This window comes from Talpa europaea (assembly GCF_964194135.1).
Source record: "Talpa europaea genome assembly, chromosome: 1".
In the NCBI taxonomy this organism is placed as follows: domain Eukaryota; kingdom Metazoa; phylum Chordata; class Mammalia; order Eulipotyphla; family Talpidae; genus Talpa; species Talpa europaea.
In genome coordinates this window covers 3,236,513-3,260,057 of record NC_140073.1, presented here as the reverse complement: position 1 = coordinate 3,260,057, position 23,545 = coordinate 3,236,513, and the positions used below count along the sequence as shown (strand labels likewise).

The following is a 23,545-nucleotide window of genomic DNA, read 5'->3' as shown; positions in this document are numbered from 1 at the left end:
TGCCAAGCCCCACCAGAGACAAACACCTAACCTAACTGCACTTTCAGTCTCTCCCAAAAGTGGAAGTTTTATTTCTTAAGTTTTTCCGTCATCATCCCTCATACTCCTTTAGAACTTTTCTTCCACCCCCTCCCTCTTAGCCTCAGAAACCTCATTTCATTTATTAGTGTCCACTAGCGTTTCTAAGCATTTTGCTTTGTCAAAAAATCTGCTATGTCAACACCCAGTGTTTGTCTTCATCATTCTTTTTTTCTTTCTGTTTGTTTTCAAATTATTAATTAATTTTTTTGTTGTCTTCATCCTTCTGACTTGCTTTACCGTACACCCTTTCCTCAAGCTCCTTCCACGTTGCTGTAAGGGCAACATTTTTCATCTTTCTTTATGGCCAAATAGAATGCCACAGCTTCCTAATCCAATCTTCTGCAGGGGAAGCTTAGGTTTCAAAAGTGAAATTTTAAACCAATCAGTTTAAAATCCCCTCTGGGCCCTGCAGAAGTCATCTGCTTAAAGACCCCCCACTTCCTTGGGGGAAAGGGCTTTTCCTGAGGTCCTCCCCTTTCTGCCCTGCCCTCTTTCTCACCGTGGAAACCTTCCCTTTGGCACAACCTTTTGCCTCAGGCTTTCTGCTTGCTGGTCAGGAAGCTGCCCATCAGGAGGAGTTTAATAAGGCCAGAAGAGCTTTACATTTAGTTAGAATAATTTTGTTTTCTGATAGTTCTCAAAACTCTAAATTTCAAAGCAGTGTGGTGCTGTGTTAGAGATAATGACAGACTGCTATGGGAGTCCAAAAATAGGTCCTCTAGGCCAAGTAAAGGGTCTTGGTAGGCTTCCTGGAGGAAGCAATGCCTGGGCCAAGTTAACAGAGAGAGAGAGAGAGAGAGAGAGAGAGAGAGAGAGAGAGAGAGAGACAAACAGACAGACAGACAGACAAACACAGAAAGAGATAGATGGCCTGCTCAGAACAGGCCTCCCCGAGATCCTCACAGCTGGCCTTGGCCTTCCCACTCCAGCACACAGATTGTTTGGAGCTCAGGTCGACCAAGCCCTGGAAGCTAAGGAGCAGCTCTCATCCTTCCCCTAAGACACAATTGCCACTCGTGTAACTACCTTGAAGAATGAGGATTGGCGGCTTCTGCGGGGATTCTGTGGTCGCATCTTCTCTATCTGAGAAACCTCTCTATGTTTGTAAACAGGAAGTCACGTTGTTCTCTCCCTGGTCCACAAAATCAACCAGAAGGCAGAGCTGAAACCCCTTCTCAGTCCTGTGGGGTCTTGGAAGGCCAGAACTGGAGGGCCTTGCGCGAGCCCTGAGGGTTTGCCAGGAACCATCTAGACAGCTCCCTGTCCCGCATGACAAAGCAAGTCACCTTTTGTTGTTTTTATGAACCGAATTCTGGCGGCAGTTGCCTGGATAGCCTGCTGGTGAGAACCCAGGGTTGAACCCACAATGGTGGGAGACAGGACAGGGCTCCAGGTCGCGGGGAGCACGCCAATGCCTGAAACAAAGGCTGCAACGGTCCTTTCCACAGGCTCGTGATGTCTATTCTTCCAAACAGCACAAAACTCTCAGGGGGCATTGTGAGGTGGGGGTGTGGTTCACAAGTAGCTCTTCTGCTGGACCCCAGGTCCTCAAGGGGTCCAGTACATTCCACCCTGGTCCTCCGGGTGACTCCCCGCCATACACACACACAGTGGAGTGGCTGCCAGGCCATGCTGCACCTGAGGTGAAGAGGTGGGGTCACCCTGGAGAGAAGCCCCTATTGCTGGTCCAGCCAGGAGCATTTGTGCAGTGTGCCGACCCTGCAACTGTGCCCTGGCTGTAGCCATCCGAGGACAGTGCTTGAGCTAGGAGGAAACTAAATCACAATGCTTCCCCCACTGTGGTCGCAGGCTCCATTGGCACCAGAGCCTCCCACCCCCAGCAGCTTGCCTGACTTCGTCCTCCTACTCCAGTCATTCAATTTGGAGAGTTCCGCTGGGCCCATCCCATCTTGGCATCTCTGCAAGACGGTCAGAACTGTCTCCTTGCTCTGGGGGCCCAGACCTTCTGCAGATCCGTACCAAGGCCACTGCCACGGTGGAGATGGAGGAGGAGAAAGAAGCATCCTCCCCACCCTGAGCCACAGCTCTTTGGTCTCCCAAAACCCCCAGACAGGACTGCAGCCCAGTTGGAGGTATGGACGTGAGACTTGAAAAATGGAAATGGCTTTTCACTGGATCACGTAGACAGTCAGGGACACAGGCCCCTGAGCCACGTTCTCTCTGCTCCTCCCACTTTCTGGGAGCAAAGAGAAGGCTAGAATGCACATTTCAAAGACGGGACTTCGGTTTGACATTTGAGTCCTAAGAGTGCAGTCTTCAGAGTCCGAGGGGCTTTGAGCAATTACGCTGCCAAGATTTCCCACCAGATACAGACTCTCTGCGATCTGATGGCGGCAACAGACAGCTTCTCACGCCCCAGTTGGTCTTCTTATGCAAATGACTTGCCAGGGTGCCCAGCCACTGGTGTTTCTTAACAAAGGAAATTCTAGGTGCCTGGCTAGACCCATCCCGCCCATTTTACAGATGAGAAAATGGACTCGTGGAAAGGCACAGGCCTGCCAGATTTGGAAAAATGCCAGAGGGCCCGTGCTTCCAGCTCTCCGGGCTGTACCCACGGAGGGCAACTTCTGTCTACAAACTGAGAGTAGCCCCCATTCCTCGAGGGCTGGCAGGACCTTCTACAGCACCTGGCCCAGAGGGAGCGCTCTCCCATTCTCTTCTGTTTGAAGACACCTTCCTCTATGCTCATGAGAATCCCTCCATTTCCAGGAGCAGAAATTCCACCCTGCTCTCCTTGGCCTCACTCCTGGGAATCATCAAAACAAGATCTTGTCCAAACTGTAGATATGGTTAACATCACTGGCTCCCTAAGAAGCAGGAACATCTGGGCAGCTGCCCCAGTTGGGCAGCATTCCATAGATCTAAGCCTCACAACAAACTAGATGGCACCGACCATTTAAGTCTTAGAAGCACCCTAGGTAGCAGACACCAGGAACACAACCCCCACCGGCCCAGCATTTTAATCTTTCTAAAATGGAACTGCATCTTCCAACAAATGGGCAGGGAGTATCTTTCTTAACAGAGTTTAAAACTGACTCCCTCCCCGTTCATGCCATTTCAGATTTGACGAAATAATCCAGCATCCCCTTGTATAGCGGAGAAGCTGCAGGCATGTGAGATTAAACCATGCCTCAGTGCACACAGCGACCACAGGCAAGAACAGGGCTTTAAACTCAGCCTCCATGATGACCCCAACCACCCTACCTCCTCAGCCTCCATGATGACCCCAACCACCCTACCTTCACGCCCATGGACTCCCCCACCCTTGAGTGCAGGCTGAATCACCTTGAAGAATAGGGCAAAAGTGATGGGAGTCACTTCTAAGGCTGAGTTCCTAAAAGAGGGTGGCTTCTGCCTACCCGCCATCTTTCACTTGCTGGCTCCGAAGGAAGCCCCTCGGCCATGTGCCAATAGCCAGTAACCAACAAGAAACTGAGTCCTTGGGTCCAGCGATCCCCAAGGACCCATGTCCTGCCCACACCAAGCTTGGAAGTGGACCCCAGTCAACCCTGAGGTGACTGCAAGCCCTGATGGAAGCCTGCAAGGGACCCCAAGCCACAGGTCCCAGCTAAGCCAGGTCAGGCTCCCTGAACCCAGGAACAGCAAGGTCAAAGGGAGTGTTGCTTTGTCACTAAGTTTTTGGGTCTTTGTTACACAGTTATAAACAACGACCAGTCTCCCATATTTAAGCCAGAGTATTTGCTGCGTCATGTCCTACATGATAAAGACATTGTCCCAGCCATCAAGGGACACCCAGTGGGTGGGGAAAGTCCACGAGTGCAATTGCTCCTGCTCCTGATGTGGGCACTGAGGGAGGAACTGGTCCCCTAACCCAGGCAGAAGGACCAGGGGAGGTTTCCAGGGGGAGGTGCCCTGAGCGGGGTCAGGTAAGGTAAGAACTCGCCGGGTGAAGAAGGCAGGAAGGCAACGTGGAGGATGGCAGAGGACACATGTTTCTCCTCGTCCTCCTCCATGGACTTGAGAAATTTCGAGAAGACATGCTTAGCCCGAGGGTATTTGACAGCTATAGGCTTGTGGCAAGAGAGTGAGTCACCCCAGTCATCTCAGAAGTGTGAGTCAGCAGGCTGGTCTGGGGCTTGGACTCCGGGGAGAGTGGGGATTTGAGCTGACTGTGCTGGGGGTGAGGGTGTTGAAGATTGTGTAATGGTTTTGTTGCTTTTTAACCAGGATCAGGGGTGTGGCCTGTATATTGGCTGTTAGGAGTGTGGGCAGGGTTAGAGTAAAGAGGCCTGGGTGTGATCTCCATCAGCCTCCGGACAGGCCCGGCCAGAGGGCAGACAGGCCTCTGCTCCGTGCTCCTCACCCTGGCGGGCCTGGCTCCACTTGTTGGGAGCTGAGCCCCGGAAGTAGTAAAGACCCTTTCTCCAAGGAAGGCCTAGCAACTCCCCGAGAGAAGAAAGCAAAGCCAGGCCTGGGGGAGCAGTATAGGGTGAGCCAACAGTTGGGGCCAGCACTTCCTGACCCCAGCCTGGGTGCCCTGCACCATAGCCCTCAGAGCGGGCAGGCACCTGGCTTCCGGTCCACCTCTCACCTCTGCTACCCGCAGGGCGCCTGGTGGCTAAAGCATAGGCTTTAAAAAGTCTGTCTGGGTGCAGTCAGCTCTGTCACTTACTGGGCACGCCCTCCAGCCCGGTGCTTCATGTCTCGGGGCTTCAGTTTCCTGGTCTATAAAATGGGAAAAGCAATGTCCACCTTCTAGGACTAGTGTGTGATTTTTTGTTTGTTTTTACATGTAACATAAGTGGGTTATTCACAGTGGCGGCCATCCCCGAGGGCCAGGGTCGGCCCAGACACCATCCAGAACCCAGTGCTGAGCACGGTGCGAGCCTCTTGCTCTGACTCGACAAGGTGAGCGTGGCACCCTCGCCTGCCTCCAGAACCCTCCAGTGCTTCAGACCAACAGCAGAGTGGACAAGGGGCCTGTGGTCCCTCTCAGTCCTCAAATTCTAGGGTCTGGCCCAGCCCAAGGAACTTTCTCTTTCCCCAGTCTTGAAAGAAAGGGCTGCTGCCAGCCGTCTGGCTTTCATCATGGATGACTTTCGTGTATGATTCATCACGTTTGATTTTCATAACAACCCATTTCACAGATGAGGAGACTGACCAGCAGGTCTTGCCCAAGACAATGAATGCCACCCGCTCCATCTCACCCAGGGCTTGGGAAGCACGAGCTCATTTAATTGTCCCCACTCCCTAGCTATTCATCCCTGTTAGGACCCAAGAGATAGGTCGAGGGCCCCAGGACCACCGCTGCGGCGACTTCTGCAGGAGCAGCTGGGCCTCAGCGCCGAGCTCTTCATCAACTTCTGTGCTGGCAAATAAGGCGCAGGGTTGGGCCTGGAAAAAGTCCCAGTCTTGTTGAAAACTTGCAATTGTAGCGAAGTGTACACAAACAGAACATTTGCCATCCTAGCCAAGCTCACATGCACGATTCAGGAGTGCACCCCACATTCACAGCAGGACCCCGACTCCAGACCTTCTGCATTTTGCAAGCTCCCAGCATCACAACAGTCGCCACTCCCCCGCCCCAGGCCCCTGGCAATCACCCCTCAGCTTTCTGTCTCTGAATGACTCTGTCCTGTTTCTTAAAAGTCTGTCTCTGTCCTGCTGTTGGGCCATCTGCCCTCGATGTCACAGGACAAGCAGGGACAGGCAGGGCTGCGGGGGTCAAGGGAGGCTGTGGACTTCAGGGCTGGGGTGATCCGAGAAGGCTGCCTGGAGAAGGAGGAAGGGGCAAAGGAAAGGCCTAGAAGATGGGCAGCAGTGGTGAGAGTGACGCAGGGATGCTCAGCCTGCCCTTTGGTTTATGGCAGCCACCTCAGCAATGCCAACCTTTGCCCCCCCAAGTGAGTTCCGGTCAGATGGGTGGAGGCTCCAGGCCTTCTCAGAGGGCCACTGGCTTGCGGAGGGGCTGGGGCAGCCCAGCAGACTCCTGAACCATGGGGACCGGGCGGCGCAGCCAGTCCTTGCGAGGGCCACAGCCCTCCTACGGCAAGCTCCAGGAGCCCTGGGCGAGGCCCCCCGAGGGTCGGCTGCACCGGTCACTGAGCCTCAGACAAGGGAAGTCCAAGTCCCCAGATGCAGCCCCAGACGGGCCAGACGCCCCTGGTCAGGAGACACTGAGAGACACGGAACAGCTGATCCGAGCTCAGCGAGGAGGCAGCCGGAGGTGGCTGAAGCAATACCGACAGGTTTGATGCAGGGTGGCCGGTGGGGGAGGGCTGCGGGGTGGGGGTGGAGCCACCAAGGGAAAACAAGCTAGAAGCCCGTCTGTTGGCAGGCTGGAGGGAGAGTGGTCCTTGCGCCAGAGCCCTGAGTCACTTGGGGTGTATGCCTTGTGCACTGGGGCGTCATGGGAGGTTTCAGAGAAGATGGTGATCTGGTCAGAGGGTCTCAGGGGACCCTCTGTCTGTGTGTCGATGAATGGATGTTGCTGGAGGGAGGAGATCAGCCTGCACAACCTCTCCAGGCTCACATCTTGAGCTCCCCTCCCCCAGAAAGGGCTGAGCCGGCCTGATGGGGGGGCCTGGCCTCCAGCCTCCTCCCAGGGAGCCTGGGTGGCTCAGAGCGGAGCTTCTGCCTCTGGAGTCTACCACCACCGCGTGGCTGTAGGTGGAACAACACCCCCAGCCGTGGGTCCAGCTCCCCCCCACCCTGTCTTCCCGCAGGTAAGGAGAAGGTGGGAGAGCTTTGTCGCCAGCCTCCCCAGCGTGACCCTGAGTAGGCCGGCCTCCCCGGAGGAGCCCCCTCTGGCCACCACCTGCTAGAGATGCTGGAAGCCGCAGCAGGCCTGCTACACCTGGACTGACGCTTACCTTGCCTCTTCATGGCCCTCCGGACTGTGGGGGCAGGACTGCTCCCTCCTTCCTTATGGGACCTGCCTAGGCCTCTGCCCCAGATCACTCAAGGCCCTGTGGGTGCCCCCTCTGCTGTGGCCTCCACTGCAAGCCCCCCAGGGCTGAGAAGAAGGGGCTCAGTTCTGTCTTTTGTGTGGGTGGCATCCATAGGGTCTTTGAAACCTGCCCCAGAGTGGGGAGTGTTGATGTCCCTGACCCTGCACAAGAGCAGTCATACACCTCCAGGATGGAGCTTGGTGAAGCCAGACCCGTGGATGAGAGGCTCCCCCACATCACACATGGCCTGGCGCCGGCCCTGCTGCCCGCCCTTCTCCCCGCTGCTAGTGGGTGTGAGTCCCCCCGGGGCAAGGACCGCCTCTGCACGCCCCCCTCGCCCCCTCGTGGCCTCTGTGGCTGATGGCCCAGGCCCCTATGTTATTGCTTCAGTGCTCACAACACCCCATGAAGGAAACAGGGAGCCTTCTCTCCCTGGTGGCAGGAGAAACTGAGGACTATTGATTCAGCAACATGGGGCTGGGCCACAAGAATAAAGGTCGCTGAGATGAACTAATCAACTTGCCTAGTGACTAACTCGCCTCGGGTGTCCGCCCACCCCATGGAGGCAGGCTGGGCTGGGAGCCTCTCAGAATGGTGGGGTGGAGCCAGGGACAAGTCCCCCAAGAGAAGCCAGGAGGCTGGGTCTTTCCTGCCACTTCTCTTAGCCATAGAGCAGTGGCCACCTGCCAGCGCCTATGCCTGTGCCGACCTCAAACCAGTTTCAGGGGACCTGGCTCTCGCTGGTCCCACGCCTCTGTCCTCACCCCAGGAAGCAGGCCTCAGAGAGGGCCAAGGGCTCACCCAGGGCCACACAGGGGTACAGGCTCTGACCCCACGAAGCCTGAGCTCTTCGAGCGCCACAGAAAGACACCTTTGCCCAGCCAAGCATGGATCCTCGCAAGGACGGGGCCTGCCTGTCCTCTCCATGCCCTGGGACCGCAGAGGCCAGAGCCCAGGAAGTGTGGCACCCCCGCTGCCCGTCTGAACTTCATTCTCTCCCCTGCTCAGCATCCTGACCACACCCACTTCTCTGCACAGGGTTCAGAGCAGCCAGCTCTGACCTTTCCACGTGACCTCTGTCCCGATGAGCTCACAGTTCTGCTGCAGAGGGAGAGGGACAGACAGACAGAGGACTGACTGCTCCGCTATGGAGCAGACGGGAGTAAATGCTCAGCGGGCAATGTGGGGAGGCAGATGAAAGGGGCGGCTGGTTCTGGGGGTTGCCCTGGCCGTGGCAGGCAATCTTCCCTGCAGCCAGTGCTGAGTTTGAATGCTTGCTCCACCGCTTACTAGCTGGGCGACTCTGGGCAAGTCGCTTAGCCTCTCTGTGCCTTGGTTCCAATAAACATAGAGCGGTCCCAAGGAGAGGCGTGTAAAACCCCAGAGCAGCCAGCCCCTCAGTGCTTAGTAGCCAGCTGCAAAGTATTCTTCCATGTGATTCTGGCGTTGCCCTCCTCTGGGGAGGGGGGGTGCTAATAATAGTCCCTGAATGGGGGCGTCTTGGAGCACAAGATGGGCCCAGGCACACGTGCGCTGAATTCTGGGCCAGCCCACGGAAGCACCCGTTCATGAGCGCCTGGGGAAGCCTGGCACTCGGAGCCTGGCGTGTCCTCAGCTCACCTCGGCTGGGCTGGGCCTTGGCAGGGCCTCGGGCATCCGGATCCAGGGAAGTGGGTACAACCGCAGGCCAGACAGCCACCCTGGCGGTGGCCTCTGCTTTAGTGCCATTGCGGGAATGGGTGTGGGAGGAAGCCTCGCCCCTGCTCCCTGCTGACCCCCCCTTGCAGGCTCCCCCACAACAGGCCCAGGATCCCTTCTCTGAGCCCCAGGCACTTGCAGTCAATTCAGGCATCTCCTAGCAAGCGTGCTCAGGGCCCTGGCCGGTGAGGATTACAGAGAGGGGGACAGTCAGGGCGCCCAAAGTGTCCCTGGAGGGAAGCCACATAGATGAACCAGCACTCCGGGGGCTGATGGAGGGTGGGGGGCAGATGTGGCCAGAGAAGGCCAGCTCAGTTCTTGGAGGTTGGGCCTAGAGAGGCTTCCTGAGGGGCAGACAGCAGAGTCCTGTGGTTCGCCCCAGGAGCTCCTGAGAGGGGAGAGCAGAGGCCGAGCTGCAAAGGCGTGGGAAGCGACACAGCTGGAATCTTCATGACTTGGCTTTGCTGGGAAGGTGGGAGTCAGGGAGGCGAGGGCAGACAGGTAGACTGGACAGGGCTCAGCTGTCTTTCCCCGGCAGCAGGTTGGGGGGCGGGGAGTGGGCGTCATGGTTTTGGCCAGAGGAGGAAAAGGGGTAGCTGAGAAAGATTCCCGGGACCACCCCAGGCCCCCGCTCAGGGAGTGCTGTGTGCCCATTTTACAGATGAGGCCCAAGGCCCTGAGAAAGAGGGGCCTGAGGCGAGACCCGCCGCCCCGGCATCCCGCCGAGTGGAGCCCAGGCGACGCAGCCATGAGCCGTGGAGCAGACCAACCGAATCCCTCAGCAGCTACCGTGGGGGGCGATGGGCCAGCGGCCCAGGGGGGCTGGGAGAGGCTTTGGGGACAAAGGAGAAAGAAGTCGCCCTCACCTTCCACAGCAGAGGACCGCAGAGGAGGTCTTGCTTCAGAAAGCAAGCCCGGGCAATGCAAGCGTGTTATCCAGACACACAGAGGCGAACCCCAGAGGGGACACCCAAGGCTGAAGTTGGCAGCTGGGGCTGCCCTGGGGACGGGCTGGGATAAATGGAAGGTGCTGGTTTTCCTCACACGCATAGACCATGTGCCTCTGAAAGCTAAGTAGCTATGTTGCTTGGAGAAAAACAAAAATGAAACGAAAACATAGATTTATAAATTATTTATCAGGGTATGACCTCATCGCTGCAAAGATTAGATGTTTCGGAACTACGTCTTTTAAAGGTCATTTCAGAAAACAACACAGGATAATTGGTAAAACTGGAATATGATCCAGAGATTAGATAATGGCGCTGTCACTGTTATAATTCGCTTCCGGAATTTAATGGTGTGATGCAATAAGAAATACAGATTTGGTTTCTGCCCCTAATTCCTGGCACAGAGCTTCTGAAACCTTTGGAAATTCCTGAGTGTTTGGGGTGGTAGAACGTTTGTATTACTTATAATAACCCATCTCAGCCACACCCCTTGGAGGACAAGGGCAGGGCAACAGAGGAACCAACCTGGGGTTACAGGTTTCTAATCCCAGTTCTAGAACTTTTTTTTTTTAAGATTTATTTATTTATACAAGAACTGGGGAACAGGCCCGATGCACGGGAGGGTGAGAGGATTCACCAGAGATAGAGCAGGGGGTGGGCCTCCCCTGGTGGCGCAGCGGTTGAGCGCTGGGCTGCCTGCAGCCTCTGCAGCACCGGTTCGATCCCCGGCCACCGGCGAGGATCCCACATGGCACGCAGACCTCTCCTGGTGTGCCCACTGCTCCCCTCAGCAGTGTGTTTTGTCAGTCTGTCTGTTCTGTTCCCCGCTCTGTCTCTGGTGAATCCTCTCACCTTCCTGCGCATCTGGCCAGTACCCTGGCTTCTTGTGTAAAATAAATAAATAAATAAATAAATAAATAAATAAATAAATAAATATCCTAAGCTAAGGGGTTCACATAGCTTCCAGGTTGGTGAAGCTGACACTACCCCTTTCCTGACGGCCTCACAAGCACTGGTGTATTTGGAAATCTGTAGGCGGCATTTGTTTGCTGACAAGTCTGGGTCCCTCCCCCTGGGGTGCTAGAAGCCACAGCGGCCAAAGGATACAAACTGGGAGAAGGTTAGGAGTGCGCAGTTTGGGTCCAGCTGGGGCCAGAAAAGGGCACGGCGGGTCACAAGCGGCCACAGACTTGCTGGGGTCAGTTTGTGGGAGAGACAGAGCCACCAACTTGCTGGGTGGACTCAAACAAGTGTCCTTCTCTGGACCTGCTTCCTGCATCTAAACAGTTACATCCAGGGCCTGGCACACCCTGGTGTGAGCCCCACTATGAAGTCTGCCTCTTGCTAGCGCTGGTGTAGCTCATGTCAGGCAGTCTGCTTTCTCGCCTAAGAAATGGGCTAAGTTCTGGGGCATCAGCGGGCTTAAGGGTGAGCCCCCTTGAGGGGACAGGGTGGGGTAGGGGACAGAGAAGGGTGTGGGGACCAGGAACCGCAGTAAAACCTGCGAAGCAAGGCTCTGTCCTGGGAGAAGAGAAAGGATGGGGACAGAAAGCCACCTGAGACCCTCCCTCTGTTCATGAAATTCTATGGGCTGGCCAACAGCACTGACTCAAATAAAACAGCATAAAACAAAACAGAAAAGAGCAACAGAATAGAAAATGTCAGAGGGTCTAGCTTTAAGTGTGATTTTATGAAACTACAAGATTATTAAGTGTTGCCCTGGGTTTCAGTCAGTCCAGGTCAGAAGTGTAATAAAAACCTCAAGTTCTCCTCAAAGACTACCAAGTCTCAGGGCACATGGAAAACGCCCCACGCCAGTACTAGGGATTTTGCTGCCACTGAGCAGACCTGCCAGCTAGGAAGTTCAGGTCAGTTGTGTAAAAAATGCAAACCAACGTTTGGTTCAAATCTTGAGCTAGGAGCATTTTTTAAATTTTTGGTATCATGAGGATATAACTGTATGGCCTCTGTAATTAAAAAAAATAAACAAACCTATTTCTTAAGAACTCGAACAACTGTAAACAAAAAGTACATGTTGTGAGGTTATCTGGGATCTTTGGCTGCTTTCATTTTTAAAAGTTACATAGTTAAGAATACAAAAGAACATTTTCTTTGGCCGAGAAGTTCAGCCATGTGGAAATATGAAATGCAGCCATTTACAGTAAGGTGGAGGGAGTTTGAGGGAGCTGGGTCAAGTCAAACAAGTGAGAATGACAAAGACAAAGACTGGAGACAGTCCTCTCTGCACACCTTTTGGGTGCATGAGAAAGGGACCCTGGAGGAGAAGATCAGAGGTGACAAGATGAGGCCCGCCTTCAAAGAGCAGATAGTGTTCACTGCGCCTTCTCTGTGCTGCGCCTGTATGAGGAGGCGACGTGGTGAGTCATCACAAAGGGAGCAGCGGGCCCCACAGGCCCCACAGCGGGCCCCTGTGATATAGGATGGTGGGAGCTCTAGGCGGATGGGATAAGGAGGGCTCCAAGGGTAGCCACCGGGAGAGAGGGAGGTGGGTAGAAACAGGTGTAGGATGAGGAGGGGTCTCAGGGCATCCCAAGGAAAGCAGCATCTAGGCAAAGTCCTCGAAGGGTGCAAGCGCTCCCTACCCAGCGGAGGAGGCTATCTAGCCTCACCCTTCTCCAGGACTGGGGTGTCTAAGTGGGGTCACAGAGTGCGTGGTGTGCTGCCCACGGTGAGGAGGAAAACACATGTCAATCCCAAAGGACGGTGTCATCCAGATCTGAGGGGCAGGCATGAGCGTGGGCTTCAGGGCAAGCAAAGGGACCAGCAAGTGTGGTTGACGTGAAGGACTGGCCTGTGACTCTCCCCACTGCCCAGCTGCCCCCAAAGGTATATGTTGAACCCCTAATCCTCAAGGTGACTTCAGGTTTCCCTGCTACCTGAAAGAAGAACGTTCCTGTGGGGTGGGATTTGGTAAGTTAATTCTGGGGTCTGAGGACACTATTACCATTCATTTATGTGCAACTAATTTTGAACATTTATATATTCGGGAGGTAACTAATGTTCAATGAGGGGCCCTAATCAGACAGGATGGTATCTTTACAAGGAGAATCACCAGAGCGGGCTGTCTCCACGGACCACAGAGTAGACAGGCCGTGTGAAGATTGCCGGCAGGCGGCCCTCTGCAAACCAGGAAGACAGGGCTCCAGCAACCAAGCCTGCCTGCGCCTTGAACCTGGACTTCTAACCTCCGCAATTAGAGAAAATGCATTGCCGTGGGGGCATTTGTTCCAGCAGGTTAAGCCAACTAGGACCTGTTGGGAGGAAGAGCTCAGGCAGGTCAAGGTGAGTGGAAGGGGCTGCTACATCCTTCACAGGCCTCCGTGGGAAATGAAAATTCCAGATTCTCTCTTCAAACATTACTGAGAATTTCAGGATAGCAACAGCAGAGCATGAAACCCTGCACAGGGCCGGGTGCCCCAGCACAGCTGTACGCCCACGAAGGGGGGTTGGGGACGCAGTGCCGGCACTAGCACTGGAGCCCCGGGTGCGGCCGTGCCGCAGGTCGGGGTTCTCGCATGGGCTGTGCACGACCCAGACAGCCAGCAGACAAAAGCGGCTGGTGTTTAGGTGTTTAAGTGGCGTTGCAGAGGAAGTGCCGGAAGCACGGGGGGAGAGCAATTCATTCCACTGGAAGAAGGAGGGTGAGGATAGGCAGGCGGGGAGACCTCCTGTCTGCCGTCAACAACCCGTAGTCCTCTCCTCTCCCTCCAGGGCCGGCCTTGGAGGCAGCCATGTTTGTGCCACGTGACTACACTCTGGCCGTCTTGGATTGGCGCGGTGGTGATCACGTGGTTCGCGCCAGCCAATCAGCTCTCTCCTGAGACTGTGATTCAGGTTGGGTTTCTAGAAAATGATGCTAACTGTGGGTGAGCTTCTGTCCCATGAGGAGATGGCAGAGAAGGAAGCTGAGCCACGGAGGGGAGAGTGTTAGGGCCATCGATGTCCCTGTGTCCCTGATCCTTGTCTGTTATGGCCATCTGGCTGCATTGCTGCGCTGGGGTGCCTTGAAATGCCGGGACTTTGGGACAAATCCCCCTCTTTTGCTTCAGCTAGCTTAAGTGGGCTTCTATTACTTGCTAGGAGTTGGAAAAACCCTTACAGAGGAGTAGGAGAAATGAATTGCACCCTGGAGGAAGAGCAAGAGAATGGATGAGAAGGTGGAAGAAGGGAGTCCTTGGTGGGGTAGAGGGAGCCTGGACCGAGCAGACAATTTGGGGTCAAGACCTGGGAGGATGGAGGAGGTAGGCCGAGTAGGAGGGAACCCAGCAGGGTGGTGGAACTGCTTTGTGGAGAGGACCACCTAGAGGGGTTGGGACAGGAGATGGGGGAGTCAGTCCATGTGGTTCCCAAGGGGAGACTGAGGCAAGCCAGTGCCCATGTTGGGTCTGAGGGCAAAGGGCCTCCCAGGGGCTGCTCCATCACCTACCAGCTGGTTCCGCTGAACCCCAGCAGCCACCCCCACACACAGGGGTCACCACAGTGTGGGATGCTCTCCCGAGCACTCTGTGAAGGAGCTCCTTTCAGACTCCTTCAGTTCGCTATTTTTACACAGAGAGCTCTCAGTTCCTGAGTGGGCGGGAGGCAGGCAGAAGAGGGCGTGGGAGAAAGAAGACTCCATACTGTATTAAAAGATCAGCTCTGGATGGAAGGACTTCTCTTCCTTTCTGAGGGGGAGCACTTCCTCCCCCATCCTGAGGAAGTCCCTCGATTTCATTTTCTCCTCCTCTTTCCTTTTACCCATCTGTTTTATCAGCAACTCATTAGTTGTTATTATGACTTGTCACTCCTTTGCGTGAATGCTACCTCTGCCACCTGCTCACATTTGCTCTTGGCCACATTTCTTTTTCTGAGTGGAAAATTAGTGGATTTATTCTCCCACCAGATGAAAGTGGAAACCACACTTAAGCACAATGAAACGGTAGGAACATTGAGTATGTGAAATTAGGTCTCATTTATAATGTCATAAGCCACTCCTTTTAAAATAACTCTTTCACCCCAGCTTTATTGAGTCATACTTGACATATCATGTGGTGTACATTTAAGGTGTTCAGCCTGTTGGTTTGATACACCTGGATACTGTAAAATGATCCAGAGCTCAGCCAACACCCCCATCGGTCCACACAAACGCCATTCCTCTTTCGCGGTGAGTACATTAACATGTGTGCCCCGAGCGCCTTTCAAGCCTACAACAGGCGCTGTGGACCATAGTCATCCAGCTATCCAGGAGCGCCCCAGCTATTCATCTTATAACTGGAAGTGTGTCCCTGCACCCTGCCAGATCCAGGTACTTGAGGATACCCCCAATGGTCTCCCCAGATCACTTTCATGCCTGGACCTGCACAGTAGTCATCACGGCAGACATGAGGTCAAGGCTGAAGAGGCCATGGAAGGAGCTGAGTGTGGCCAAGAGGGTGCCTGGGGCAAGCTAGGAAGGGGGGCAGACTCCTTGCAGGGCTGGGTGTTGGGGTGGGGTGGGGACAGAGGGTCTGATGCTGGTTCATAGCGTGACTCCTGCTTCCGCTCTGTGAGCCCCAGTTTCCCTATCTGCCTCAGAGCATGGCAAAGAGTGATGAGATGATAGGGATGTGAATCCAGCCAGTCTGGTTGGGTGCTCTGACAGGGAGCCCTGCAACTCCCTCACCCCCAGGACACAGGATCCTGGGAAGGAGCCCAGGAAATGGACCTGCTCCCGCCTTGATCTCCCTTCTGCTGGTTCCCTCAGTTAGCTTAGGGGCTAAGTTGCCCTTCTAGCCCCGCCCCCCATCACCACCACGTACACTGTGCCGTACACCACGTACACTGCCTCTGGAATCAAGGGCCTCAGCTATGGATATCCTGGAAGTCACTCCTGCTCCCAGTCAGCTGTTCCCAAAAGACCCACAACTCCAGAATCCCTTACCACCCACCCCACCCCCCGAATTCCGGGACTGCCCCAGAGGAACCTTCCAATTCTAGAATGTTCTCTGTGCTCAGTGTGTCATTCCATTCCCCTGCATAAACTGGGATCACCTGCCCTAGTGTCACTAGCTGTTGTGAGGATCGCATGGGGTAACGGGAGAGAAGGCACTTCTCACATGCCTCGTATTAAAGATTCTAGGTCTCTCTTACTACTTCAGAGATCTGGGGGTGGGGAATAGCAGCAGCTCCCGACTGCTGAGAGCTTGCTGGGTGCCATGCTCCACCTCCTGTCATTCTCCTCCAGTCTTGAGAGCTGAGGACCGTCTCTCTTCAGACGAGGGCTCTGAGCCCAGAGAAGGGGAGCCCCTTGCTGGAGGTTGCACTTGCCTGACCTCAGGACTGTACCGGGAGCATCAGGCTGAGCCTCTCTGACAATGAGAGCTAGGACCAGGTAGGGCACAGACCTCAAGAGGCTGGACCAGCCTGTGCTGTGCAGAACCGCCTGCGGGCTCTCTGGTCGTGAGAACCACATTCCAGGCCTGCTTCTCGAGCTCCCTCTGCAGAACCTTAGTTTTTTGAGCTCTTGATGGGGCCAACTCCACACGTAGTACCCCCACGAGGCCTAAATGGAACGTTCCTTGGGCCAGACCTCAGGACAACACCTCATCTGAGGCGCCCGGGCTTTTCAGGGATGGGTCACAATTGTCCCAGAGACTGAAAAATGAGTAGGGGTCCCGCTAAGAGACAGTGAAGCGGGCTGCTTGGGGTCAGTGAACAAAGCCATGGTCATAGCCACCAGGACAGATGAAGGCAGAAGAGCGCTGGGATTTAATGACGCAGTTGACTGGAGCTTGGGGACTTGATAGCAGGCTCAAGGGACATGATGACACAGGCGGTGGCCTTCACCGGCTGGTCCCGCAGCCACCACTGGCCTCCAGGTTGTTTGGGATCTTCCTATCCCTGGGGAGGTTCCTGGGTTCAGTGAGAGAGACTCTGGCCAGTGGTTCCAATGATTTGTGTCACTCTCCTGGGGCCACCACTGCCTGATGGGTGGCATCACCTGCCAGGGCCCTTAGATAGGGTATAGCCCCTCTGGAAGGGTCTCTGTGCCTGGCGGGAGGCTGGAAGTGGACTTGACTGAGGTAGGAGGTGTGTCCCACCCAAGTAGGGACTTGACTTGCAGTTAATTCCAGATGTCTCAGAACCTCCATCTGCCATTGGTTCCCTGGCTACCCTGCTTTGGGGGATCCAGATAGCATTGCACCCCCTTCTCCGCAACACCCATTCTGAGATCCAAGCTTCCTGCTACCTCCCACTAGCACTGTAGGCATCATTCATTTATTCACACACACATATTTACTGAGTACCTGAGTGTGCCAGGCACTGTGCCAGGCACTGTCCCAGACACACTACAAGGAAGAAGAGAGATTTGATCTATCCAAGTATAGATTTCCAAAACCAAACCAAACTCAGACACAGAATGGAGTTTACCAGAGGGAAGGGGGCGGAGGGGTGGGCATAATGGGTGACGAGGTCCAGAGGTACAAACTTCCAGTTATAAAATACATAAGAAATGAGGGTGCTGGGCCTCCCTGGTGGTGCAGGGGTTTTTTCACAACCTATGGCGCTGTCCGCAGCCACTGCAGCACGAGTTCCATCCCCCACCAGGGACTACTCACATGACGCAGCAGACTGCTCTTGACTCGCCCGCTGCTCCCCTCAGCAGTGTATTTCAGTCAGTCTGCCTGTTTCGTTCCCTGCTCTGTCTCTGGTGGATCCTCTCACACCCCCCCATCTCTGGCCTGTACCTCAGTTCTTGTACGCATAAATAAATCTTTAAAAAAAAAAAAAAGAAATGAGGATGTCATGTACAGAGTGGTGCAGAGTCAGTGGTGGTGCAGAGCATATTAAATGCCAGGCTGCCCGGATTCAAATCTTGGCTGTGTGACCATGAGCAAGTCAAAGAACCTCTCTGAGCGCCAACTGCCTCCATCTCAAAAAGGAGATTGGGGGTGAGGATGCTGCATCTTCCTTCAATATTCGAAAGTGCTGGGCACGTAGCAAGTATGCTTGCAATTATTACTCTATTCAGGGATGCAGAAAACTGTGAATAATTACAGGTGATGGCTAATGTTTTAAAGGAAATAAAGTGTGCTGTGGATGGAGGGCTTATGGGGATGGGCAGTCTCTCTGACGGTGACTCTTCTGGTGATAAGGGTGGAGGAAGCAACCTTTTTTTTTTTTCCTTCAAAGCATTTACAACAGGGCCTCCCCTGGTGGCGCAGGCCGCCGCGCTGTGAAGCTGTCCACAGCCTCTGCAGTGCTGGTTCGATCCCAGCCAGCCGGCGAGGGGCCAACATCTCGCCCGCTGCTTCCCTCAGCAGTGTGTTTCGTCAGTCTGCCTGTTCTGTGCCCCACTCTGTCTCTGGTGAATCCTCTCACCCTCCGGCGCATCAGGTCTGTACCCTGGTTCTTGTATAAATAAATAAATAAATCTTTTAAAAAAATTTACAGCAGCTTTATTCTTTCTTTTGTAATTGAGGTAACAGTGGCTTATAACATTGTATCTTGGCAAGAGCAGGGAAAGCACTTTCCAGGCGGAGGGACCAGCAAGGGGGACTCCCTGAAGCAGAAAATGGCTTGGCAACTCTCCGTGGCACCAGAAGGCCCAAGAGGCTGGAGGGAGATGGGGTTGAGGGAGGGGGTGGCGCACAGGTCAGCCCAGGTAGAGCACTGAAAGGAGTGTGGCTTTTACTCCAGCACCGCGCACTGGGGGTGGGGGTTTAAGTTGCCTGAAGGCATATCACACACAGAAAAGTGTACAAACCCTGGGGATGCAATGCCAAGAATTTTCAAAGTGGACACACCTGGGCTGAGATCAAAAGCAGACCATGAACATCCCCCCAGTACCCCCGACCCCTCCCTGTCACCCCTGCCCCACCCCAGGGTAACCTCCGTGGTGACTGCTAATAGCAGTCAAAGTAGTAGGGAAAAGTCGATTCGCCTGTTTTTTAAACTATAAATGGAACCAGGCCGCGCTGTGCAGAGTGCTGGCTCCTCGTGTCTATTAGCAGCGAAATTCGCCCTCTGAGCAGCAGCGGGTAACGGGCTCTACTCTCTGCTGGACGTGTGCCGCCCTGGGACTGCACCACATCATCCACACCGCGGCTGTTGGTGGGCACTGGAGTCTCCTGTCTTGGTGCACGTGCGGGGGTTCTGCCCCTGGAAGGGTTTTCAACCTGAAATGGGCGAGATGTCCTGTCACTGCAGCGCCTGCACAGCGGGGGCCGGGCACTAGAGCCAGGCCGGCTTCCTCCTCATCTTTTGGATGCAACTAGAAGACCCCCCCCCCATCACAGCGGGCCCTTTCATGGGCTGAGGGCCTAACTCAGCCCCCCCTCCCAGAGGGAGCTCTGCATTCCTCAGGCCTCCGTGCGGGCACATGGGGATGGGCTCGACCCTCACCAGCCCCCTAAGACTAAGCGGAAGGGGAAATGGCAGGAAAGCCTGTGGCCGGTGCCCAGCTCCTCCCCACAAGGGGCATAATTAATACCAGTTCTCCTTTTTCGTTCAGGTTCTGAAGATGGATGGAAACAAGGGCGTCCCCCGTGGTGAGAGTGAGGCTGCCTCTCTGGCTCCCCAGGGTCCCCCCTGGAGGCCCCCCTCCCTGAAGACCTGCGCAGATCCAGCTCCCACCGAGAGGGCAGTGCCCACAGGTCGCTCTTGGCCGCCAGGCCTGCCGTGAAGGCTACAGGGGCCACTGCCAAGTCCACACACTCGCTTGCCCCCGCCCGGAACCCCCCTTGGGGAGGCATCCCAGGTGCCCACGGAGCCGCTCCTGTTTACTGTGCCGCCCTCAGGCGCTGCCCCCGCGCTTCCAGGCCACCTCGTGCCAGTGGCCTCCCCGCCAGGCCGCGCGGCGGGGGGCTGCGCCCCGCTCCCAGGAGAGGCAGGCTCGCCCACACCCCACACGGGCGCCGAGCCCGGAGTCCGGCGGGGGCGTCCTGACTCTCCTGAATGATTCATTCATTCCTCGGGGAGAGAAAGCGCGAGCCCTGCGCGGTCCCCAGCAGGCGCCCCCACGTCCCGCGGCCTGGGCGTCAAGTCCTGGCCCTGACCCTGGGCTCTGTGGCTCGGGGAGGTCATTCCCGCTCGGAGTCAGTTTCCCTCGGTAAAAAACCAAGCGCCCCCGAGGCGCCGGGAGGCTCACGCGAGACGCTGCTGCGCGGCGGCCGCGGACCGGGCGCGGGGGGCGGGGGGTGCGCTCCCGCTCGGAGGGGGCTCCCGCCGCCCCGCCTGCTTCCGCGGGTCCCGCAGATGCGCAGAACCCGCGTCGGGCCGTTGCACAGGAAAAGAAACTGAGGCCGCGAGCGGGAGCGGAACCAGCGGGGGCGGGCGGGGCCTGCAGACGGCGCGCCCGGGGCTCCGTGGCCGCTCGAGCCGCGGGGCGCGCGGCCCGGCCCCGCCCTGGCCCTCCGGCCGGGGCGCGCGGGAAGGCTCGGCCTCGGGGCGCCCGCGGCCTCGGGGCGCGCTTGGGGATCTTCGCCCGGGCCCCGGAGCCCGCGGGGCGCGCGACGCGGTTGTCACTTTAAAAGCCAGAGGGAGCGGGCGGCGGGCGGCGGGCGGCGGGGCGCGCGCGGCGGGCGCCTGGGAGCGTGCCCGGACTGCGGCGCAGCTCAGTCCGCCGCCCCGGCCGGCCGAGCCGGCCCCGCGCGCTCCGCGGAACCCGCGCCGGGCGGCACTGCGGGCGGCCTCGCGGGCGGCGGCCGGGCGGGGCGCCGGGGAGGGCGCCCTGCGGGAGGCCGGCCGAAGCCGGGAGCGGAGCCCGAGCCGGAGCGGCGGCCCCTCGGCGGAGCCCGGGTGAGTACGCGCCCCGCCGCCCGCGCCCCGCGCCGGGTCCGCGCCCCGAGATGCGTGCAGCGCCCCCTCCCCGCCCGCGGACCCCAGGCTCCGCGCGCTGCGCACACACGCGCGCGCACACGCGCACACACACACGCACTCGCTTGGACCGCTCATCCACGCCGCGCTTGCACACGCACGCCGGCCCACTCCACGCACTGCGCATCGCATCGCGCCCCGCGAGTGAACACTCGCGGCTTGCCCGGCCACTTGCACGCCTCCCCGGCGCCCGTGCCGCACACACACCCCACTTTCACACGCAGCACCCTGACTGCCCCACGCCCCTGCCAGCCTCGCGCCCGCCCCCGGCTCAGTAATGAGCCCACTACAGCCCGTGCCCGTATACCCCAGGGACTCCCGAGATAGGGGTGACGGGTCTTGGAGATGCCCCAGTACTGAGAGGCATGTCGCACCCGTCCCTCGGAGCCCCCGGGAGCCTAAGAGGATCCTCAGTGTCTGTGGGGGTTTATCAGCATGAGTGGGGGCTTTCCAGGGCCCCCTAGGGAGCTTTGATGCTACTCGCACCCTTTGGGAAAGAAAGCTGTGCCCCTTCTCAGGGCCACGGGGCTGTCAATTTGGGCTGAGGAGGTGATGGAAGTGGAGCCACAATTGGGGACCTGGAGGCAGGCTTGTGGGGGTAGGAGCGCTGAGCCAGCAGACCCTTTGAGGACTGCAGAGGGCCTGCGTGCCCCCTCCTCAGTCACTAATGATGACTAATGAAGCCACTGCACCCCAAGGAGCCTAGGAAGCTGCACTCTGGAACATCAGCCCCTTCACCCCGCACCCCTGCCCCTCAGGGCATTGAGAGCAAAGGCAAGTGTGCTTCCCACTAGCAAGGGGGTGGGCAGGAGAACCCCCCAAGGTAACACAGTCAGTCTGGAGCAGGGTCAAGACAGTACCCAGGCCCCTAGCCTCCTCACTCTGAAATCTGCACTCTTCCCCAGGCGCTCTGGAAAGTAGGGGATCCCAGCCCAGGTTCAAGCTTGGACTCTGGTGACTATGGGCTGGCCGTTTTCTGCACCTCGGTTTTCTTACCAGTACAGTGGCAGAGCAGCAGCCCCTCAGCGGGCAGCACAGAGGCTTTGTTGAAATAACAGCAAGTCCTTGGTACAGTGCCTGGCACATAGTAGGTACCCTAAAAACCCAGCCAGTCTGTGCTGTGGTTTCTGTGGGATTTGGGAAGGATAGTGATTATCTCAGGAGAGGGGCGACACTTGAAAAGCATTTCAATCTTAAAGCTCCAAAAGAGGCTGCAGCCTGGAGCGGGCTCCCCGGTAACCCTGCCCCCAGCCTCCCCCTTGCCTGCTGGCCTCCAGCTGAGGGTCAGGAGAGCCAGCACCTTGCAGGCCAGAGATGTGACGTGGGGACTGTGTGCAAGGGACTGGGGTGGGGGAGCAGAGACAAGGGCCCCTCTCCCCTGCAGAGGTACAAAATTCCTGGAAAGTCCTTTCGCCAACAAGTCCAGGAGGGGAGCTGACTGTGGTCAGATTCCAGTAAGGCCAGTGGCTCTTCTTCCCACCCACCTCCACCCCCAAAAGGCCCGGTCAGGAGGCAGCGTGGTGGCCGGGAGCCCAGATTCCTCCCACCCTGGCACTGCTCCTGGCGTTGCTACTCATATGCTGACTGACCGAGGGCCCTGCTTCCTCGCCTATAAAATGGGGATCTGTCTGTCCGCTGATCATTAGGTCTCAACTGTGTGACCGCTCCATGCCCAGCACAGCGCTGAGCATTTAGCACGTCACGTCAGTTCTTACAGCCACAGGCTGGTGTCGCCAGGTGGAGATGCATGAGCCTGGATTTGAACCCGGAGCTGTTGTCAGTGAGTCAGCTCCATGCAGCTAGGGTGTGTGGGTGCGGGCCAGAACGAATAGATTGGGTGGGAAGGGGGGCAGGAAGGGCACGTGCCATCTGAGGAGCTTGACTGAGGGCTTAGGGCAGCTCTGAACCATACTGTGCTCCATTTTCTGGGTCAGAGGCTCGGGGAAGCTCTGGTCACAGGAGAGCCTGGCCTGCGTGTGCCTCATCAGCGTCTGTCTGGTAGCCAGAGCCCAGCCCCTCGGCCTGGCAGACCTCCAGGCTGTCCGCAGGCGCCTGCTGGGGTTGGAGCGTCTTGCAGATGGCGAGTAAACCCATTTAGGGGCCCTTGCTGCAGAGGCAGCTCTGGCTGGGGCTCCCTTCCCGGCTCACTGGCGGGTGAGCTCGGGCTCCTCTCTGAGCCTCGCTTTCCTCCTCTGTGCAGTGGGGACCATAACAGGAGCTGTGAAGTCTGGCTCCGCAGTGTGGCTGCTCATAGAAGAGGCGGCGGGCCAGGCGGCAGGCATGACTGCCAGGCCCAGCTCCACCGTTGCTGGCTGGACTTTGGGCTTTGGGCAAGTCACTTAACCCCTCTGGACTTCCCCTAGCTCATCAGAAAGGAGGTGTTTCCCAGAACCGGGAGGTTCTGGAAGCAAATGGGAGAGTGGGAGGTGCCTGAAGAGCAAATGCCCCTCCAGAGGGGCCGGCCTTCTTAGATCCAGCCCTAGCAGTGCTGGGGGGCAGGAGTGGATGCCCGCTGTCCCTACATCTAACTAAAAGAGAAGTTGGAAATTCATCTTTTTTAAAATCCACTTGAATGGGACATTTCCCAATTATAAAATGTTGGCCGCTCACCCTAAGGCAAATAAAACATCCTCAAGCTGACCCCCTGCCCCCCCATCCCAGCTCCAGCTCAGGGCCAGCCAGCCTTGGACCACTGCCAGGACAAGAACCGCGGCAGCCGACACTGGCCGAGGCCGACCACAGACTTCCTGGCCCTCCCTCCCAGCGCCCTGAAAGGCAGTCGCGGGCCCATTTTACAGAAGGGACAGCAGAGGCACTGAGCTAGTGAGGGGATAGTTCTGGGGTTCCCAGCCGGAAGGGCTGACTCCTAACTCTGTGCTGGCTGCTCCCCACTCTCCTTCCCCCAATTCCTCTCTGCCGCTTCTCAGACAGGTTCTGGGGACCACTGAGGGAGCTTCCTTGGACCTGCCACAGGTGCCCACCCAGCCCATGCCGGCTCAGCCTGTGGCCAGCAGCAGCCCTCCTGTGTAG

At 56.9% G+C, this 23,545-nt stretch overlaps 1 protein-coding gene across 1 annotated transcript; it reads left to right on the top strand.

Annotated features, from left to right (window-relative positions):
- Positions 1-6,032: 6,032 nt before the first annotated feature.
- LOC311182969 (uncharacterized protein C11orf86 homolog) lies at positions 6,033-6,887 on the top strand (the record flags this gene model as incomplete). Its single annotated transcript, XM_084252134.1, has 2 exons — positions 6,033-6,311; positions 6,789-6,887. Exons 1-2 carry the CDS (start codon positions 6,060-6,062, stop codon positions 6,885-6,887), a joined length of 351 nt encoding a protein of 116 aa, XP_084108260.1. The 5' UTR covers positions 6,033-6,059.
- Positions 6,888-23,545: the final 16,658 nt, after the last annotated feature.